Source organism: Ranitomeya variabilis, chromosome 1 (genome assembly GCF_051348905.1).
Source record: "Ranitomeya variabilis isolate aRanVar5 chromosome 1, aRanVar5.hap1, whole genome shotgun sequence".
Lineage (NCBI taxonomy): Eukaryota > Metazoa > Chordata > Amphibia > Anura > Dendrobatidae > Ranitomeya > Ranitomeya variabilis.
In genome coordinates, this window is record NC_135232.1 from 609,200,633 (window position 1) to 609,218,949 (window position 18,317).

The following is an 18,317-nucleotide window of genomic DNA, read 5'->3' on the forward strand; positions in this document are numbered from 1 at the left end:
ACTACACATTTAGGGATCTGTGGGTAACTACACTTCCCCCAACTCTCATCACTCAGACCTCTGTACGAGGGCGCCAGGCAGGAGCCACGGCCGTCATCACAGCAAAATAAGGAACCTCCGATTTCCTTAAAATTTTCTTGTAAAGCCCAGAATAGAATTCCCCCCCCGCATCTACGGGTTCTCTGTGGCAGGGGCTGGGCGGAGAGTCACTTCCTGCATTGGTCTGGACACGGAGCGTTCCGCCCTGCAGAGCTCGGACAGCGCACAAACCACGCCCTGCACCCGGACTACGAGGACGTGAAGGTAACAGCTCCGTCACCTCCAATTATTGGGCCAGAAAACACATAAACCTGTCATTGTACAATTCTGGAATCTGCTTTCTTGATACTTTATTGTGCTGTCCGAGGGGGAGAGATCTGATGTTTCCACTGTCTTTATGATCTGGTTCCTTTTGGGGGTGCTGGAGATTCGTGGTGGTCCTGTTTGTACCAGACAGCGTTGAGGTTTGGTAGGCGCAGTCCTCAGATCCTGTGCTCGGTGTCAAGTCACAATTTTTCAGATCTCCTGACTTTTTTTTTTTTCTCGCAGTACCTGCGGAGCGAGCATCATTATCACATCACCTGCAGGAATGCAAGAGCCGGAGATCTGCTACATCCTGGACGGCATCCTCTTCCTCTACGGGATTGTCCTCACCGCTCTCTACTGCCACCTGAAGGTGAGTGCACTTCTGGCTGTTCAGGACCATGTATGTGGCTCACAGTCAGCTACTGTATATCGTTCTCATCCCACCTTTCCTCCGGCTTTTATTTTTTCTTACAGGTGAAGACGGCCAAAGCCAAGAAGGCAGAGTCGGGGGCGGGGCATTACGAGGTGATTAATATGGCGTGATATAAGGACTGAACTGTCTGTGTCATGGTGCTAACGACTCTTGTTCCTGCAGCATCTGCACTACCCAGAGAGGCAGATCTACAGTGAGATCGGGAAGGCCGAGACCGAGATGACGGTGAAGGTAAGGACACAGCGCAGCTGCTGGACCCCGGAGCTGACACTCTACCCCCAGACGCACTGCCGCTGCCCTTCCCCCACAGCTATGTTACCAACTCATAGCGAAAGAAGAAAATGCTGTCCATGGCTGCTGACCACTTCCCGTGTCCCATGCTGTGAGCTGTAGACCCCCCCCCCCCCTGCTGCTTCCTGTATGGGGTAGTATGTGAGCTCTTCTGACCCGAGAGGACAGAGCTCGGAGTATTCATGGATACAACCGTACATGTGACCCATACACCCTAGTATGTGTGATGTCGGCCCTTACTGTGATGCCCAGCGGACGGTGAGGACCGGTCGCCTGCAGCCAATAATCAGCCTCGCATACATTACATGTGACCTCGGCTGTGGGTCCTCTCAGCCGGAGACTCTGCCTTCTCTCCCTTTGGGAAGTGCGCCGATGTGGCTTACTACAAGCAGTCTGTTTTACAAGGGGTGCTCCACACTTGTGTGACCCATGTATTGTCAGACTCTATTGGAGAGTCCAGTAATCACCGTCTGGGGGCTTCGCTGTGTGTGTGTGGAAGGGCCAGTAATCACGGTCTGGGGGCTCCACTGTGTGTGTGTGGAAGGGCCAGTAATCACGGTCTGGGGGCTCCACTGTGTGTGTGGAAGGGCCAGTAATCACGGTCTGGGGGCTCCACTGTGTGTGTGTGGAGGGGCCAGTAATCGCTGTCTGAGGGCTCCGCTGTGTGTGGAGGGGCCAGTAATCACGGTCTGGGGGCTCCGCTATGTGTGTGTGGAGGGGCCAGTAATCACGGTCTGGTGGCTCCGCTGTGTGTGTGTGGAGGGGCCAGTAATCACGGTCTGGGGGCTCCACTGTGTGTGTGGAGGGGCCAGTAATCGCCGTCTGGGGGCTCCGCTGTGTGTGTGTGTGTGTGGAGGGGCCAGTAATCACGGTCTGAGGGCTCCGCTGTGTGTGTGTGGAAGTGCCAGTAATCACGGTCTGGGGGCTCCGCTGTGTGTGTTTGGGGGGGCCAGTAATCACCGTCTGGGGACTCCACTGTGTGTGTGTGTGTGTGGAGGGGCCAGTAATCACGGTCTGGGGGCTCTGCTGTGTGTGTGTGGAGGGGCCAGTAATCACGGTCTGGGGGCTCTGCTGTGTGTGTGTGTGTGTGTGTGTGTGTGTGTGTGTGTGTGTGTGTGGAGGGGCCAGTAATCACGGTCTGGTGGCTCCGCTATATGTGTGTGGAGGGGCCAGTAATCACGGTCTGGTGGCTCCGCTGTGTGTGTGTGTGGAGGGGCCAGTAATCACTGTCTGGGGGCTCCACTGTGTGTGTGTGGAGGGGCCAGTAATCACTGTCTGGGGGCTCCACTGTGTGTGTGTGGAGGGGCCAGTAATCACTGTCTGGTGGCTCCGCTATGTGTGTGTGGAGGGGCCAGTAATCACTGTCTGGGGGCTCCACTGTGTGTGTGTGGAGGGGCCAGTAATCACTGTCTGGGGGCTCCACTGTGTGTGTGTGGAGGGGCCAGTAATCACTGTCTGGTGGCTCCGCTATGTGTGTGTGGAGGGGCCAGTAATCACGGTTTGGTGGCTCCGCTGTGTGTGTGTGTGTAGGGGCCAGTAATCACTGTCTGGTGGCTCCGCTATGTGTGTGTGGAGGGGCCAGTAATCACGGTCTGGGGGCTCCGCTGTGTGTGTGTGGAGGGGCCAGTAATCACGGTCTGGGGGCTCCACTGTGTGTGTGGAGGGGCCAGTAATCGCCGTCTGGGGGCTCCGCTGTGTGTGTGTGTGTGTGTGGAGGGGCCAGTAATCACGGTCTGAGGGCTCCGCTGTGTGTGTGTGGAAGTGCCAGTAATCACGGTCTGGGGGCTCCGCTGTGTGTGTGTGTTTGGGGGGGCCAGTAATCACCGTCTGGGGACTCCACTGTGTGTGTGTGTGTGTGGAGGGGCCAGTAATCACGGTCTGGGGGCTCTGCTGTGTGTGTGTGGAGGGGCCAGTAATCACGGTCTGGGGGCTCTGCTGTGTGTGTGTGGAGGGGCCAGTAATCACGGTCAGGGGGCTCCGCTATGTGTGTGTGGAGGGGCCAGTAATCACGGTCTGGGGGCTCCGCTATGTGTGTGTGGAGGGGCCAGTAATCACTGTCTGGGGGCTCCGGTGTGTGTGTGTGGAGGGGCCAGTAATCACTGTCTGGTGGCTCCGGTGTGTGTGTGTGGAGGGGCCAGTAATCACGGTCTGGGGGCTCCGCTGTGTGTGTGTGGAGGGGCCAGTAATCACGGTCTGGGGGCTCCACTGTGTGTGTGTGGAGGGGCCAGTAATCACTGTCTGGGGGCTCCACTGTGTGTGTGTGGAGGGGCCAGTAATCACTGTCTGGGGGCTCCGCTGTGTGTGGAGGGGCCAGTAATCACGGTCTGGTGGCTCCGCTGTGTGTGTGTGTGTGTGTGTGTGTGTGTGTAGGGGCCAGTAATCACTGTCTGGTGGCTCCGCTATGTGTGTGTGGAGGGGTCAGTATTCACGGTCAGGGGGCTCCGCTATGTGTGTGTGGAGGGGCCAGTAATCACGGTCTGGGGGCTCCGCTATGTGTGTGTGGAGGGGCCAGTAATCACGGTCTGGTGGCTCCGGTGTGTGTGTGTGGAGGGGCCAGTAATCACGGTCTGGGGGCTCCGCTATGTGTGTGTGGAGGGGCCAGTAATCACGGTCTGGGGGCTCCGCTGTGTGTGGAGGGGCCAGTAATCACGGTCTGGGGGCTCCGCTATGTGTGTGTGTGGAGGGGCCAGTAATCACGGTCAGGGGGCTCTGCTATGTGTGTGTGGAGGGGCCAGTAATCACGGTCTGGGGGGCTCCGCTGTGTGTGTGTGGAGGGGCCAGTAATCACGGTCAGGGGGCTCCGCTATGTGTGTGTGGAGGGGCCAGTAATCACGGTCTGGGGGCTCCGCTATGTGTGTGTGGAGGGGCCAGTAATCACTGTCTGGTGGCTCCGGTGTGTGTGTGTGTGTGTGTGTGTGTGTGTGTGTGTGTGTGTGTGTGTGTGTGTGTGTGTGTGTGTGTGTGTGGAGGGGCCAGTAATCACGGTCTGGTGGCTCCGCTATGTGTGTGTGGAGGGGCCAGTAATCACGGTCTGGGGGCTCCGCTATGTGTGTGTGGAGGGGCCAGTAATCACTGTCTGGTGGCTCCGGTGTGTGTGTGTGTGTGTGTGTGTGTGTGTGTGTGGAGGGGCCAGTAATCACGGTCTGGTGGCTCCGCTATGTGTGTGTGGAGGGGCCAGTAATCACTGTCTGGGGGCTCCGCTGTGTGTGTGGAGGGGCCAGTAATCACGGTCTGGTGGCTCCGCTGTGTGTGTGTGTGTGTGTGGAGGGGCCAGTAATCACGGTCTGGTGGCTCCGCTGTGTGTGTGTGTGTGTGTAGGGGCCAGTAATCACTGTCTGGTGGCTCCGCTATGTGTGTGTGGAGGGGTCAGTATTCACGGTCAGGGGGCTCCGCTATGTGTGTGTGGAGGGGCCAGTAATCACGGTCTGGGGGCTCCGCTATGTGTGTGTGGAGGGGCCAGTAATCACGGTCTGGTGGCTCCGGTGTGTGTGGAGGGGCCAGTAATCACGGTCTGGGGGCTCCGCTATGTGTGTGTGGAGGGGCCAGTAATCACTGTCTGGTGGCTCCGCTGTGTGTGTGTGTGTGTGTGTGTGTGTGTGTGTGTGTGTGTGTGTGTGTGTGTGTGTGTGGAGGGGCCAGTAATCACGGTCTGGTGGCTCCGCTATGTGTGTGTGGAGGGGCCAGTAATCACTGTCTGGGGGCTCCGCTGTGTGTGTGGAGGGGCCAGTAATCACGGTCTGGTGGCTCCGGTGTGTGTGTGTGTGGAGGGGCCAGTAATCACGGTCTGGTGGCTCCGCTATGTGTGTGTGGAGGGGCCAGTAATCACTGTCTGGGGGCTCCGCTGTGTGTGTGGAGGGGCCAGTAATCACGGTCTGGTGGCTCCGCTGTGTGTGTGTGTGTTTGTGTAGGGGCCAGTAATCACGGTCTGGGGGCTCCGCTGTGTGTGTGTGTGGAGGGGCCAGTAATCACGGTCTGGTGGCTCCGCTGTGTGTGTGTGGAGGGACCAGTAATCACTGGGGGCTCCACTGTGTGTGTGTGTGTGGAGGGGCCAGTAATCACGGTCTGGTGGCTCCGCTGTGTGTGTGTGGAGGGGCCAGTAATCACGGTCTGGTGGCTCCGCTGTGTGTGTGTGTGGAGGGGCCAGTAATCACGGTCTGGGGGCTCCGCTGTGTGTGTGTGGAGGGGCCAGTAATCACGGTCTGGGGGCTCCGCTGTGTGTGTGTGTAGGGGCCAGTAATCACGGTCTGGTGGCTCCGGTGTGTGTGTGTAGGGGCCAGTAATCACGGTCTGGTGGCTCCGCTGTGTATGTGTGGAGGGGCCAGTAATCACGCTCTAGGGGCTCCGCTGTGTGTGTGTGTGGAGGGGCCAGTAATCACGGTCAGGGGGCTCCGCTATGTGTTTGTGGAGGGGCCAGTAATCACGGTCAGGGGGCTCCGCTGTGTGTGTGTGGAGGGGCCAGTAATCACGGTCTGGGGGCTCCGCTATGTGTGTGTGGAGGGGCCAGTAATCACGGTCTGGGGGCTCCGCTATGTGTGTGTGGAGGGGCCAATAATCACGGTCTGGGGGCTCCGCTGTGTGTGTGTGTGTGTGTGTAAGGGCCAGTAATCACGGTCTGGGAGCTCCGCTGTGTGTGTGTGGAGGGGCCAGTAATCACGGTCTGGGGGCTCCGCTGTGTGTGTGTGGAGGGGCCAGTAATCACGGTCTGGGGGCTCCGGTGTGTGTGTGTGTGTGTGTGTAAGGGCCAGTAATCACGGTCTGGTGGCTCCGCTGTGTGTGTGTGGAGGGGCCAGTAATCACGGTCTAGGGGCTCCGCTGTGTGTGTGTGGAGGGGCCAGTAATCACGGTCAGGGGGCTCCGCTATGTGTTTGTGGAGGGGCCAGTAATCACGGTCAGGGGGCTCCGCTGTGTGTGTGGAGGGGCCAGTAATCACGGTCTGGGGGCTCCGCTATGTGTGTGTGGAGGGGCCAGTAATCACGGTCTGGGGGCTCCGCTGTGTGTGTGTGGAGGGGCCAGTAATCACGGTCTGGGGGCTCCGCTGTGTGTGTGTGGAGGGGCCAGTAATCACGGTCTGGGGGCTCCGCTGTGTGTGTGTGGAGGGGCCAGTAATCACGGTCTGGGAGCTCCGCTGTGTGTGTGTGGAGGGGCCAGTAATCACGGTCTGGGGGCTCCGCTGTGTGTGTGTGGAGGGGCCAGTAATCACGGTCTGGGGGCTCCGGTGTGTGTGTGTGTGTGTGTGTGTGTGTGTGTGTGTGTGTGTGTGTGTGTGTGTGTGTGTGTGTGTGTGTGTGTGTGTGTGTGTGTGTGTGTGTGTGTGTAAGGGCCAGTAATCACGGTCTGGTGGCTCCGCTGTGTGTGTGTGGAGGGGCCAGTAATCACGGTCTAGGGGCTCCGCTGTGTGTGTGTGGAGGGGCCAGTAATCACGGTCAGGGGGCTCCGCTATGTGTTTGTGGAGGGGCCAGTAATCACGGTCAGGGGGCTCCGCTGTGTGTGTGGAGGGGCCAGTAATCACGGTCTGGGGGCTCCGCTATGTGTGTGTGGAGGGGCCAGTAATCACGGTCTGGGGGCTTCGCTGTGTGTGTGTGTGGAGGGGCCAGTAATCACGGTCTGGGGGCTTCGCTGTGTGTGTGTGTGTGTGTGTGTGGAGGGGCCAGTAATCACGGTCTGGGGGCTTCGCTGTGTGTGTGTGTGTGTGTGTGGAGGGGCCAGTAATCACGGTCTGGGGGCTCCGCTGTATGTGTGTGTGGAGGGGCCAGTAATCACGGTCTGGGGGCTCCGCTGTATGTGTGTGTGTGGAGGGGCTAGTAATCACGGTCTGGGGGCTCCGCTGTGTGTGTGTGTGGAGGGGCCAGTAATCACGGTCTGGGGGCTCCGCTGTGTGTGTGTGTGTGTGGAGGGGCCAGTAATCACGGTCTGGGGGCTCCGCTGTGTGTGGAGGGGCCAGTAATCACGGTCTGGGGGCTCCGCTATGTGTGTGTGGAGGGGCCAGTAATCACGGTCTGGGGGCTCTGCTGTGTGTGATGTATCTAATCCATGTATGTTTCTGCTCTTTTCCAGGGGGGTGAAGGCGTCTACACTGTAAGTATCGCCTATTGCTCATGTATCATACAGAGCAGGGTTAGATACACTGATGGGTAGACTGTACCGCACAGGCGAGGATAAGATACACTGTTCGAAAGAGGATTGGATGCACTAATCCGCAGACTGTGCTGCACGAGAAGATTAGATACACTGGCAGACTGTACTGCGTGGGGTAGGATGAGACACACTGATACATGGTACGGCACAGGGGAGGATTAGATACACTGATCGGCAGAATAATACCTCACAGGAGAGGATAAGAGAACACTCAGCATTATCAGGTGCTGTTCCTGCTGGGAGTTGTAGTGCTTTGTATATTTGGGATGATTCTGTGATTACACTTTTGTGTTTTCAGGGTCTTGGACCGACAGACAAGGCCACGTATGAGACTCTTAACCGTGGAGCGAAAGTGAACTGAGCGTGAGGCGCGGGATGGGATGTCGGACCTGTCTGCCTGTATATTTAAGTGCTTAAGAGTGTGCATCATCTGTTCCCCTCTGCAGACTCCACACAGACTCTGATGGTTCTTGCTTAATTTCCACCATCTTTAACTCTCCAGCAGTAGAACAAAACCCTCTTTGTCTATGATTGTCTGTGCTTATAAATAAAGTTTATTGACTAATGTTACCCCTAGCAACCAATCAGTGATAAGCTTTCATACTCTTGCTGGTCTTTTATGGCTGTGAGTTGAGATCTGGTTGGTTGCTTTGTCCCACAGGCCTTGACCAGTATGGCTGTGAGTAATGTGGTAGCCGCTCGCTCCGTGCTCGGTAACCTCCTGATACTGCGCTTGTAGCGTCACTTCTCGTGGTCACCGCCCTCCTCTGGCTGTGCAGACAGTTTGTATTTTTTTTGTTCTGCATCATTAAATGTGTGTGGTGATCCCTGTGTGCAGTTACTACCGCTGCCCGGAGCCTGTACCTCTAGTCCCAGAAGTAGTCAGGTCCTGTGTGCATGCTGGGAGTTGTAGTCCCTCTGCATGTAGACACTTGTTGTTCTTCTGCATTGTTGCCTCCAGGAAACTCTCCTTCCTTCCTGTATCAGCAGCCACAGGGAGAAGACGACCGTTTCTTAAAGGGCCACTCCACCTCACACTGATAATCCTCGCCTTGTGGTCAGAAATGTCAGTGAGAAAACCACCGCATGCTCCGGCGTCTCACTTCTGCTTTGTCCTGGTGGGGACTTCCCAATATGATGAAGTAAAAAGGACGAGAGCGGAAGCGGGCAGAGTTGTACTGCAGGCCTGACACCAGAGGGCGATGGTGTTATCCCAGGCTGGAGGCAATTGTCTGTGTGTTACCACAGCACTGATGGGAAGAGGTGACTGGGCTGCAGGGCATCGCACCCTCCGCCTAACGTACAGAGTATTACACCACCGCAAGGCATCGCACCCTCCGCCTAACGTACAGAGTATTACACTGCCACAGAGCATCGCACCCACCGCCTAATGTACAGAGTATTACACCACCGCAGGGCATCGCACCCACCGCCTAATGTACAGAGTATTACACCACCGCAGGGCATCGCACCCACCGCCTAATGTACAGAGTATTACACCACCGCAGGGCATCGCACCCACCGCCTAATGTACAGAGTATTACACCACTGCAGAGCATAGGTCCTTCCGCCTGATACTAAAGTACTGAGTAAAGTACAGAGTATTGCACCAACGCAGAACAATGTGCCACCCAAGAGATGAGGGGACAGTATATAATGTGACACCCAGGAGATGAGGGAACGGGTCTATAATGTGACACACATGACGGGACACTATATAATGTGACACCCAGGAGATGAGGGGACAGTATATAATATGACACCCAGGAGATGAGGGGACGGTATATAATGTGACACCCAGGAGATGAGGGGGCGGTATATAATGTGATACACATGAGAGGACAATGAAAAAATCGGAGGAAACCGGAGTATTTAGGGTTAAAAAGTAGTAAACTTTATTACAAAAACATATAAAATATTATAGATATATACCAAAAAAGTAATACTAAAACCGGATGATGTGCCGGATCAATAGCGCCACCTATACCCCAATAATATATAGTACATAGTGAGGAGTAAAAGGAAGAGTATGTTCCAAATACAGAGTATCTATATCCAGACCAAATGGTCAGAATGTGCCAATATACAGCAGGAACAACACTCACCAAAAGATGGATGGGGAAGGTGGCACTAGATCGCATCCAAGAGCGCCCCAACGTACGTTTCGCTTTTCAGTATGCCAGCTTTATCAAGGGGATGGCTCTATGTCCCTGCAAGGACCTTTTATATCCCATACTCTTCCTTTTACTCCTCACTATGTACTATATATTATTGGGGTATAGGTGGCGCTATTGATCCGGCACATCATCCGGTTTTAGTATTACTTTTTTGGTATATATCTATAATATTTTATATGTTTTTGTAATAAAGTTTACTACTTTTTAACCCTAAATACTCCTGTTTCCTCCGATTTTTTCATGTTTATTTGGAGTGGGGTAACTTTGGTCCCTATGGCGTAATTGTACGCAACATTTGCAGTATAATGTGGTTGTCTGGTATTCTGTTTATACATGAGAGGACAATGTATAATGTGACACCCAGGAGATTAAAAACAAGGATGAATGACCTCGGGGAAATCAAAACATCCAACACCGCGGAGACACCATCAAGTGTTTCTCAACGCAGTGATCCAGAACACTGCCCCCATCCCTAAAGGGAAATATGCAAATGCATGTAGAAAAGCCGCGGAGACACCATCATGTGTTTCTCAACGCAAGCAATGAAGAGCCAGGTCTTTCACCGGGAAGGAACAACCACGGGAAGGGCAGCCTCCAATAAAGGAAAACCACCTATGCCAAACCATCGTATCCATCCACAGACATCTGTTTCGGGGTATTTGCCCCTCATCAGTGTGGAGTAGGAAACTGGCTATTAGGAGCAGTGCCTTGGTGACGTGTGTATCACACTCAACATGAACCAGAGGAAGCAAAGGAAAGAGTTGTCTCAGGAGATTAAAAAGATATACCGGGACGGTATATAATATGACACCCAGGACCTGAGGGGAAGGTATATAATGTGACACCCAGGAGATGAGGGGACGGTATATAATGTGACACCCAGGAGATGAAGGGACGGTATATAATGTGACACCCAGGAGATGAGGGGACGGTATATAATGTGACACCCAGGAGATGAGGGGACGCTATATAATGTGACACCCAGGAGATGAGGGGACGCTATATAATGTGACACCCAGGAGATGAGGGGACGGTATATAATGTGACACCCAGGAGATGAAGGGACGATATATAATGTGACACCCAGGAGATGAGGGGACGGTATATAATGTGACACCCAGGAGATGAGGGGACGCTATATAATGTGACACCCAGGAGATGAAGGGACGGTATATAATGTGACACCCAGGAGATGAGGGGACGGTATATAATGTGACACCCAGGAGATGAGGGGACGGTATATAATGTGACACCAAATAGATGAGGGGACGGTATATAATGTGACACCCAGGAGATGAGGGAACGGTATATAACCTGACACCCAGGAAATGAGGGGACGTTATATAATGTGACACCCAGGAGATGATGGGACGGTATATAATGTGACACCCAGGAGATGAGGGGACGGTATATAACGTGACACCCAGGAGATGAGGGGACGGTATATATCGTGACACCCAGGAGATGAGGGGACGGTATATATCGTGACACCCAGGAGATGAGGGGACAGTATATAACGTGACACCCAGGAGATGATGGGACGGTATATAACGTAACACCCAGGAGATGAGCGGGAGCGGACGGTATATAATGTGACACCCAGGAGATGAGGGGACAGTATATAACGTGACACCCAGGAGATGATGGGACGGTATATAACGTAACACCCAGGAGATGAGCGGGAGCGGACGGTATATAATGCGACACCCAGGAGATGATGGGATGGTATATAATGTGACACCCAGGAGATGAAGGGACGGTCTATAATGTGACACCCAGGAGATGAGGGGACGGTATATAACGTGACACCCAGGAGTTGAAGGGACGCTATATAATGTGACACCCAGGAGATGAGGGGACGGTATAAAATGTGACACCCAGGAGATGAGGGGACGGTATATAATGTGACACCCAGGAGATGAGGGGACGGTATATAATGTGACACCAAATAGATGAGGGGACGGTATATAATGTGACACCCAGGAGATGAGGGGACGGTATATAATGTGACACCCAGGAGATGAAGGGACGGTATATAATGTGACACCCAGGAGATGAGGGGACGGTATACAATGTGACACCCAGGAGATGAGGGGACGGTATATAATGTGACACCCAGGAGATGAGGGGACGGTATATAATGTGACACCCAGGAGATGAGGGGACGGTATATAATGTGACACCCAGGAGATGAGGGGACGGTATATTATGTGACACCCAGGAGATGAGGGGACGGTATATAATGTGACACCAAATAGATGAGGGGACGGTATATAATGTGACACCCAGGAGATGAAGGGACGGTATATAATGTGACACCCAGGAGATGAGGGGACGGTATATAATGTGACACCCAGGAGATGAGGGGACGGTATATAATGTGACACCCAGGAGATGAGGGGACGTTATATAATGTGACACCCAGGAGATGAGGGGACGCTATATAATGTGACACCCAGGAGATGAAGGGACGCTATATAATGTGACACCCAGGAGATGAGGGGACGGTATGTAATGTGACACCCAGGAGATGAGGGGACGGTATATAATTTGACACCCAGGAGATGAGGATACGGTATATAATGTGACACCAAATAGATGAGGGGACGGTATATAATGTGACACCCAGGAGATGAGGGGACGGTATAAAATGTGACACCTAGGAGATGAGGGGACGGTATATAACATGACACCCAAGAGATGAGGAGACGGTATATAACCTGACACCCAGGAAATGAGGGGACGTTATATAATGTGACACCCAGGGGATGATGGGACGGTATATAATGTGACACCCAGGAAATGAGGGGACGGTATATAATGTGACACCCAGGAGATGAGGGGACGGTATATAATGTGACATCCAGGAGATGAGGGGACGGTATATAATGTGACATCCAGGAGATGAGGGGACGGTATATAATGTGACACCCAGGAGATGAGGGGACGCTATATAATGTGACACCCAGGAGATGAGGGGACGCTATATAATGTGACACCCAGGAGATGAGGGGACGCTATATAATGTGACGCCCAGGAGATGAGGGGACAGTATATAATGTGACATCCAGGAGATGAGGGGGACGGTATATAATGTGACACCCAGGAGATGAGGGGACGGTATATAATGTGACGCCCAGGAGATGAGAGGACGCTATATAATGTGACATCCAGGAGATGAGGGGACGGTATATAATGTGACACCCAGGAGATGAGGGGACGGTATATAATGTGACGCCCAGGAGATGAGAGGACGCTATATAATGTGACATCCAGGAGATGAGGGGACGGTATATAATGTGACACCCAGGAGATGAGGGGACGGTATATAATGTGACACCCAGGAGATGAGGGGATGGTATATAATGTGACACCCAGGAGATGAGGGGACGGTATATAATGTGACACCCAGGAGATGAGGGGACACTATATAATGTGACATCCAGGAGATGAGGGGACGGTATATAATGTGACACCCAGGAGATGAGGGGACGGTATATAATGTGACGCCCAGGAGATGAGGGGACACTATATAATGTGACATCCAGGAGATGAGGGGACGGTATATAATGTGACACCCAGGAGATGAGGGGACGGTATATAATGTGACACCCAGGAGATGAGGGGACGGTATATAATGTGACACCCAGGAGATGAGGGGACGCTATATAATGTGACACCCAGGAGATGAGGGGACGGTATATAATGTGACACCCAGGAGATGAGGGGACGGTATATAATGTGACACCCAGGAGATGAGGGGACGGTATATAGTGTGACACCCAGGAGATCTGGGACAGTGTAGACTAGAGTATGAGACACGGATGAGGGGACGGTGTATACTGGGACAACCTAAAGTAGGGGTTAGCCCGTTGCTAGGGTTGACAGCGCTGCTGCTCGTCAGTACGGGGGCCGTGTGAGGACATACAGCCGTCTGTGTGAGCCCCTCAGTGCATTTCTCCCTGGTAGAGTACACGGCCACTCTGCCCGCTTCCATCATGGCCGCCTCTCACTGCAGACCAGTGGCGGTGAAGCCGGACGCTCCCTACCCTTACGTGCCCCGACGTCGCCCTCAGTTATAATGTCCTCCCGGTTATCATTGTTTTCTATAGAGCTGAAGCCAAGATACGGAGCGCACAGAGGATCAATTCGCTGGCGAGCTCCGCCTTTTCCAACGGCAGCGGTGCCCGGATGTTCCCGTCTCTGAGCTGCTGCTGGTAGAGAAGCTGAAGGCTCCGTCATGGCTGCTCCGTCCTGAGGCCGCGGAGAGCAGGGTGTCAGTGTGCGTCAAAGCTAGCAGGTAAGACCCCGAGGCCTCCATGTCTGTGCCCCAGCATGCACTGCTGTCACCCCAAGCTGCAGGCCTGTGCCCAGCCCCCTACTGGCACACAGGGACCTCTGCTGCTCCCTGTAATTTCCACCATCTCTGCTTGCTGTCAGTGAATGGAGACGTTCCCAAGCTCTTCCTGCAGCCACTTCCATGGGGAGGAAATAACCTGGGACGGCAGAGAACGTGCCAGCACCACTCACAGCTGAGGCTTTGTCACTGTGTGTCTGCAGCACTTGAGGTGCATTACATTGTGTCAGTGCAGAGCCTCCGCCGTATATGTAGCGGACCCTCCGCTGTGACAATGGGCAGATGAGGCCGGTCTTCAATCTCTGGATGTCGCCAAGAGTGGTCTCATCCATTGACCGCAACCGGAGGGTCTGCAGGCGACAGGTAAAGCCACATTACCATGGGACCCCCAGCAGCGCTGCGGCTCCCCCTGAAGGTGGGAGGACTCTGCCACCAGCTCAGAAATGACTTACCCTCACGTAATGGACCTGATAGGGTCTGGCGGCATCATGGGTCTTCCGCCAGTGCTCCATGACATCATGGGCAACGTACGGGCACAACATCAGCGACTTGTGTGGGCTGCGGTGTCATAATAATCTTTATTTTTAAATAGCGCCAACATATTCCGCAGCGCTTTACAGGTTGCACACATTATCATTGTTGTCCCCTATGTGGCTCACAATCTGCATTCCCTATCACTATGCCTTTGGAATGTGGGAGGAAAGCGGAGAACCCGGAGGAAACCCACACAAACACGGGGAGGACATACAAACTCCTTGCAGATGTTGTCCTGGGTGGGATTTGAACCCAGGACTCCAGCGCTGCAGTGCTAACCACTGAGCCACTGTGATGGCCTTTTCAGGAGTGGCATGTTCTGATCATGTGAGGGTCACACACAGCGCAGAGAATCTGGGGACCGCCCGTCGCCTCCATCACTTGTACACAGGTTGTGGAGGATTTCGGCAGGAGGTTGTGTCAAAATCTTGGAGATCTGACCCCTGATCTTCGGGCAGCGATTTCCTCCGCCGGTGACCCCTTGTGTCCTACGTTGTACCAGGCCGCTATTGGATGATGTGTGCGGTTGATTGCTAACTCTCTTCTCCCCCTGTAGGAGGACATTGGCATTTCCTTGTGTTGGCGGCACGTGGAGCCGAGGAGGAGGGGAGTGGCCGGCCCGGGACGTTGCAGCTATGGCCCAGCAGAAGCGGAGCAGGGAAGAGGCCTGGTCGGAGGAGGAGTGTGAGCGGGAGCATGGACTGTACAGCCTGCACCGCATGTTTGACATTGTGGGCACTCACCTGACTCACCGCGACGTGCGGGTCCTCTCCTTCCTCTTTGTGGACGTTATTGATGACTATGAGAGGGGCATGATCCGCAGTGGCCGGGACTTCCTGCTCGCTCTGGAGAGGCAGGGCCGTTGCGATGAAACAAACTTCCGCCAGGTGCTGCAGTTATTGAGGATCATTACGAGGCACGACCTGCTCCCCTACGTAACGCTGAAAAGGAGGAAGGCCGGTGAGTCCCCCTCTCGCTTAGAATGGTGCAGTCCTGTTTAGATCTGTGTACCAGAAAATCTGGTTGATCCACTTATGAAATGGGTGTGATATCAATGATGGTGTCACTTTATAATTCTATCCTGACGTTTTCTGCTATTCCGTTATCAGCCATTTCGTAGGTGCTGCAGAGTCCATCGATGGATTTGCGTTGAGACGCTGACCTCTTCTTCTTATGTGTCTTGCAGTTTGTCCGGATCTTGTAGATAAATACCTTGAGGAAACCTCTATCCACTACGTCACACCGCGGACACAAAGCAGCATGGAGGTTGGCGCTCAGCAGCCGCACACAGCTGGTAAGATAGTGGTAGTATCACCTGATTTGGGGGGTTCGGAGCTTTATATCAGATTTGTGACTCTGTCTCCTGCAGGAACGCCGCACCATCCCATGGTCTGCTCCTCCCACTCCGGACCCCAGATCTGCACAAAGAGGCCTGGCCGAGGGAGACCACCACTCAGTAGTCAGAGAAAGAGGAGGAAATCCATCACGCCAGACCCCAAGGAGAAACAGACATGCGGTAAGTAGTGATGGGTGGTCATCTGCTCAGGAGCTGCATTCATATTTCTGCGGAGTTGCAATGTAATGTGAACAGATTGGTCAGCCTGTACTGATTGCGCTCTCTTCTGCCTCCCCAGACATCCGACTGCGGGTACGGGCCGAGTACTGCCAGCACGAGACGGCCCTGCAAGGAAACGTCTTCTCCAACAAGCAGGACCCTTTAGAGCGACAGTTTGAACGTTTTAACCAGGCGAACACCATTCTAAAGTCCCGGGACCTGGGCTCCATCATCTGCGACATTAAGTTCTCTGAGCTCACCTACCTGGACGCCTTCTGGCGCGACTACATCAACGGCTCGCTGCTGGAAGCGCTGAAAGGCGTCTTCATCACGGACTCGCTTAAGCAGGCGGTGGGCCACGAGGCCATCAAACTACTGGTCAACGTGGATGAGGAAGACTATGAAATCGGCCGCCAGAAACTGCTACGAAACTTAATAGTGCAGAGTTCCCTGTGACGAGGGAGGACAGAGGGGAAATTAAAAAAAAAAAAAAGCCCTTTTTGGGTTGCGCTCCGTGCCGCACAGCAAACAAGGCGGCTGCTCACCGTGGACCTCCCCCGACCTATTGTTATTTTTTTCTTTTTTTGATATAAAATTAAAAAATATGGAAAAAAACGGAGCTGTATAACTGTATGAAGTCAGCACTGTGTGGCGGTGAGGCCTGTGAATACCGCACCTATATCATAGCAGTATATATTTATGTACATATATATAGATCTATATATATATATATATATGAGAAGCGGACTGTACATGTGTCCTGGCAGCCAACACGCAATCATCCCCACCCCCGACAACTGCAGTCAGACAGTGTTCTCCTGTTTTTTAGAATTTTTTTTTATTTTGTGGGGACAAAATTAAATCCCCCCCCTCACCCCCAAAGATCGTGTGTGGCCGCCAGACCACCCTGTAATTTTTTTTTTTTTGTCCCTTCTTTGAAGTATGTTTTGTAACAAAATCGCGGCCTTAATCCCCTGTGACCGTAATCACCTCGTATAGAATTGTCCCCTCCCGCCATCTGCAGGTGTCGTGCCGAGATGTCAGGGGAAAACCACTCACGATCAAAAAAAATATTGGGATTTGATGCAAAACTAGGATAAAAAAAAATTAAAAAAGAGGCTAAGTTTACATATTTGGTGTCTTAGTGTCGTGACTATAAATGTTCTATCATGTGTTTACCTAACTCCAAGGATGAGGAAGACTGCTGCCGTTTTGTTTTTTTCTATCCCTAACCCTGCTCCTCCTTTTTGAAACTTTGGGCACTTATGATTGGCAAAGTTTAACACTAAGGGGTTAAACCCCAAAATCCCCACCCCCAGGCCGTCCTTAATGAAGATCTGATTGTACCGTGTGAGCGCACAATAAACGTTACCTAAAATGGCGCCATCCTCCCTGTATGTGATGTTCTGTCGTGTCAGTGTTACCGTCTCCCTTTTTTTTTTTTCTCTTGTCGCCTTCTCAGCTGCTTTGGGAAAAGAGAAACGAAAGAAATGTTAATAAAATTAGCAAAAGAAACAAAACTTTTTATGTCTATGAAAACAGCTTCCGAACATTCATCCGAAGAAAAAAAAAAAATATATATTTTTTTTTTATTTCCTTTGCAAACATGTGGCTATTGCTCTGAGCACCCACTAATAAACCTTCACAAGAGGTGGATCCCATAAACCTGTACATCCGTGTCCTCGTGTTATCCTGTTCACAGGTCTATTCTCTAAAAGGGCAGTATTACAGTAGTTTATATTCCTGTACATAGGGGGCAGTATTATAGTAGTTATAGTCTTGTACATAGGGTCAGTATTATAGTAGTTATATTCTGGTACATAAGGGCAGTATTATAGTAGTTATATTCTTGTACATAGGAGCAGTATTATTATTATTATTTATTGTTATAGCGCCATTTATTCCATGGCGCTTTACAAGTGAGGAGGGGTATACATAATAAAAACAAGTACAATAATCTTGAACAATACAAGTCATAACTGGTACAGGAGGAGTGAGGACCCTGCCCGCGAGGGCTCACAATCTACAAGGGATGGGTGAGAATACAGTAGGTGAGGATAGAGCTGATCGTGCAGCGGTTGGTTGATCGGTGGTTACTGCAGGTTGTAGGCTTGTCGGAAGAGGTGGGTCTTCAGATTCTTTTTGAAGTATTTAGTAGTTATATTCCTGTACATAGGGGGCAGTATTGTAGTTACCGTATATTCTTGTACATAGGAGCAGTATTATAGTAGTTATATTCTTGTACATAGGAGCAGTATTAGGCCAGTGGTCACACTTGCAAGTGCAATGCGAGAAACTCCTGCATCAATACCCGGCATTGCCCCAGCACTCAGGACTGGAGCTTTCAGCTGCATAGAAATACATGCAGCCGCACGCTCTGGTCCCAAGTGGCGGCAGCAGTGCCAGGTATTGATGAGAGAAACACTCGTGCGAGTTTCTTGCATTGCACACACAAGTGTGACCCCGGCCTTATAGTAGTTATATTCTTGT

The 18,317-nt window shown here is 52.7% G+C and overlaps 2 protein-coding genes across 4 annotated transcripts; both read left to right on the plus strand.

The window, feature by feature from the left end:
• The first annotated feature begins 157 nt into the window (after window positions 1–157).
• On the plus strand, window positions 158–7,774 carry FCER1G (Fc epsilon receptor Ig). 2 transcript variants are annotated; one of them, XM_077260579.1, is made up of 6 exons: window positions 158–303; window positions 589–715; window positions 820–870; window positions 941–1,009; window positions 7,124–7,144; window positions 7,503–7,774. In XM_077260579.1, exons 2-6 carry the CDS (start codon window positions 629–631, stop codon window positions 7,563–7,565), a joined length of 291 nt encoding a protein of 96 aa, XP_077116694.1. In that variant the 5' UTR covers window positions 158–303; window positions 589–628; the 3' UTR covers window positions 7,566–7,774. The 2 variants fall into 2 exon arrangements, with proteins under 2 accessions (XP_077116694.1, XP_077116695.1); XM_077260580.1 differs by having other exon boundaries at window positions 290–508.
• Window positions 7,775–13,074: 5,300 nt separating this feature from the next.
• On the plus strand, window positions 13,075–17,208 carry DEDD (death effector domain containing). Of its 2 annotated transcripts, XM_077260559.1 has the most exons (6): window positions 13,210–13,319; window positions 13,494–13,681; window positions 14,829–15,232; window positions 15,459–15,566; window positions 15,642–15,788; window positions 15,907–17,208. In XM_077260559.1, the coding sequence occupies exons 3-6, from the start codon at window positions 14,908–14,910 to the stop codon at window positions 16,281–16,283; spliced, it is 957 nt and encodes a 318-aa protein (XP_077116674.1). In that variant the 5' UTR covers window positions 13,210–13,319; window positions 13,494–13,681; window positions 14,829–14,907; the 3' UTR covers window positions 16,284–17,208. The 2 variants fall into 2 exon arrangements, with proteins under 2 accessions (XP_077116673.1, XP_077116674.1); XM_077260558.1 differs by having other exon boundaries at window positions 13,075–13,681.
• The last annotated feature ends 1,109 nt before the right edge of the window (window positions 17,209–18,317 follow it).

What these genes read in the sequence shown, in the direction of transcription:
- FCER1G (XM_077260579.1), top strand. Translation starts at nt 629, where the DNA reads ATGCAAGAGCCGGAGATCTGCTACATCCTGGACGGCATCCTCTTCCTC. An exon ending in CTCTCTACTGCCACCTGAAG is followed by an intron (nt 716 to 819) that starts GTGAGTGCACTT and finishes TTTTTCTTACAG; the next exon opens with GTGAAGACGGCCAAAGCCAA. An exon ending in GGGGTGAAGGCGTCTACACT is followed by an intron (nt 7,145 to 7,502) that starts GTAAGTATCGCC and finishes TTGTGTTTTCAG; the next exon opens with GGTCTTGGACCGACAGACAA.
- DEDD (XM_077260558.1), top strand. Translation starts at nt 14,908, where the DNA reads ATGGCCCAGCAGAAGCGGAGCAGGGAAGAGGCCTGGTCGGAGGAGGAG. An exon ending in TCAGCAGCCGCACACAGCTG is followed by an intron (nt 15,567 to 15,641) that starts GTAAGATAGTGG and finishes TGTCTCCTGCAG; the next exon opens with GAACGCCGCACCATCCCATG. An exon ending in CAAGGAGAAACAGACATGCG is followed by an intron (nt 15,789 to 15,906) that starts GTAAGTAGTGAT and finishes CTGCCTCCCCAG; the next exon opens with ACATCCGACTGCGGGTACGG.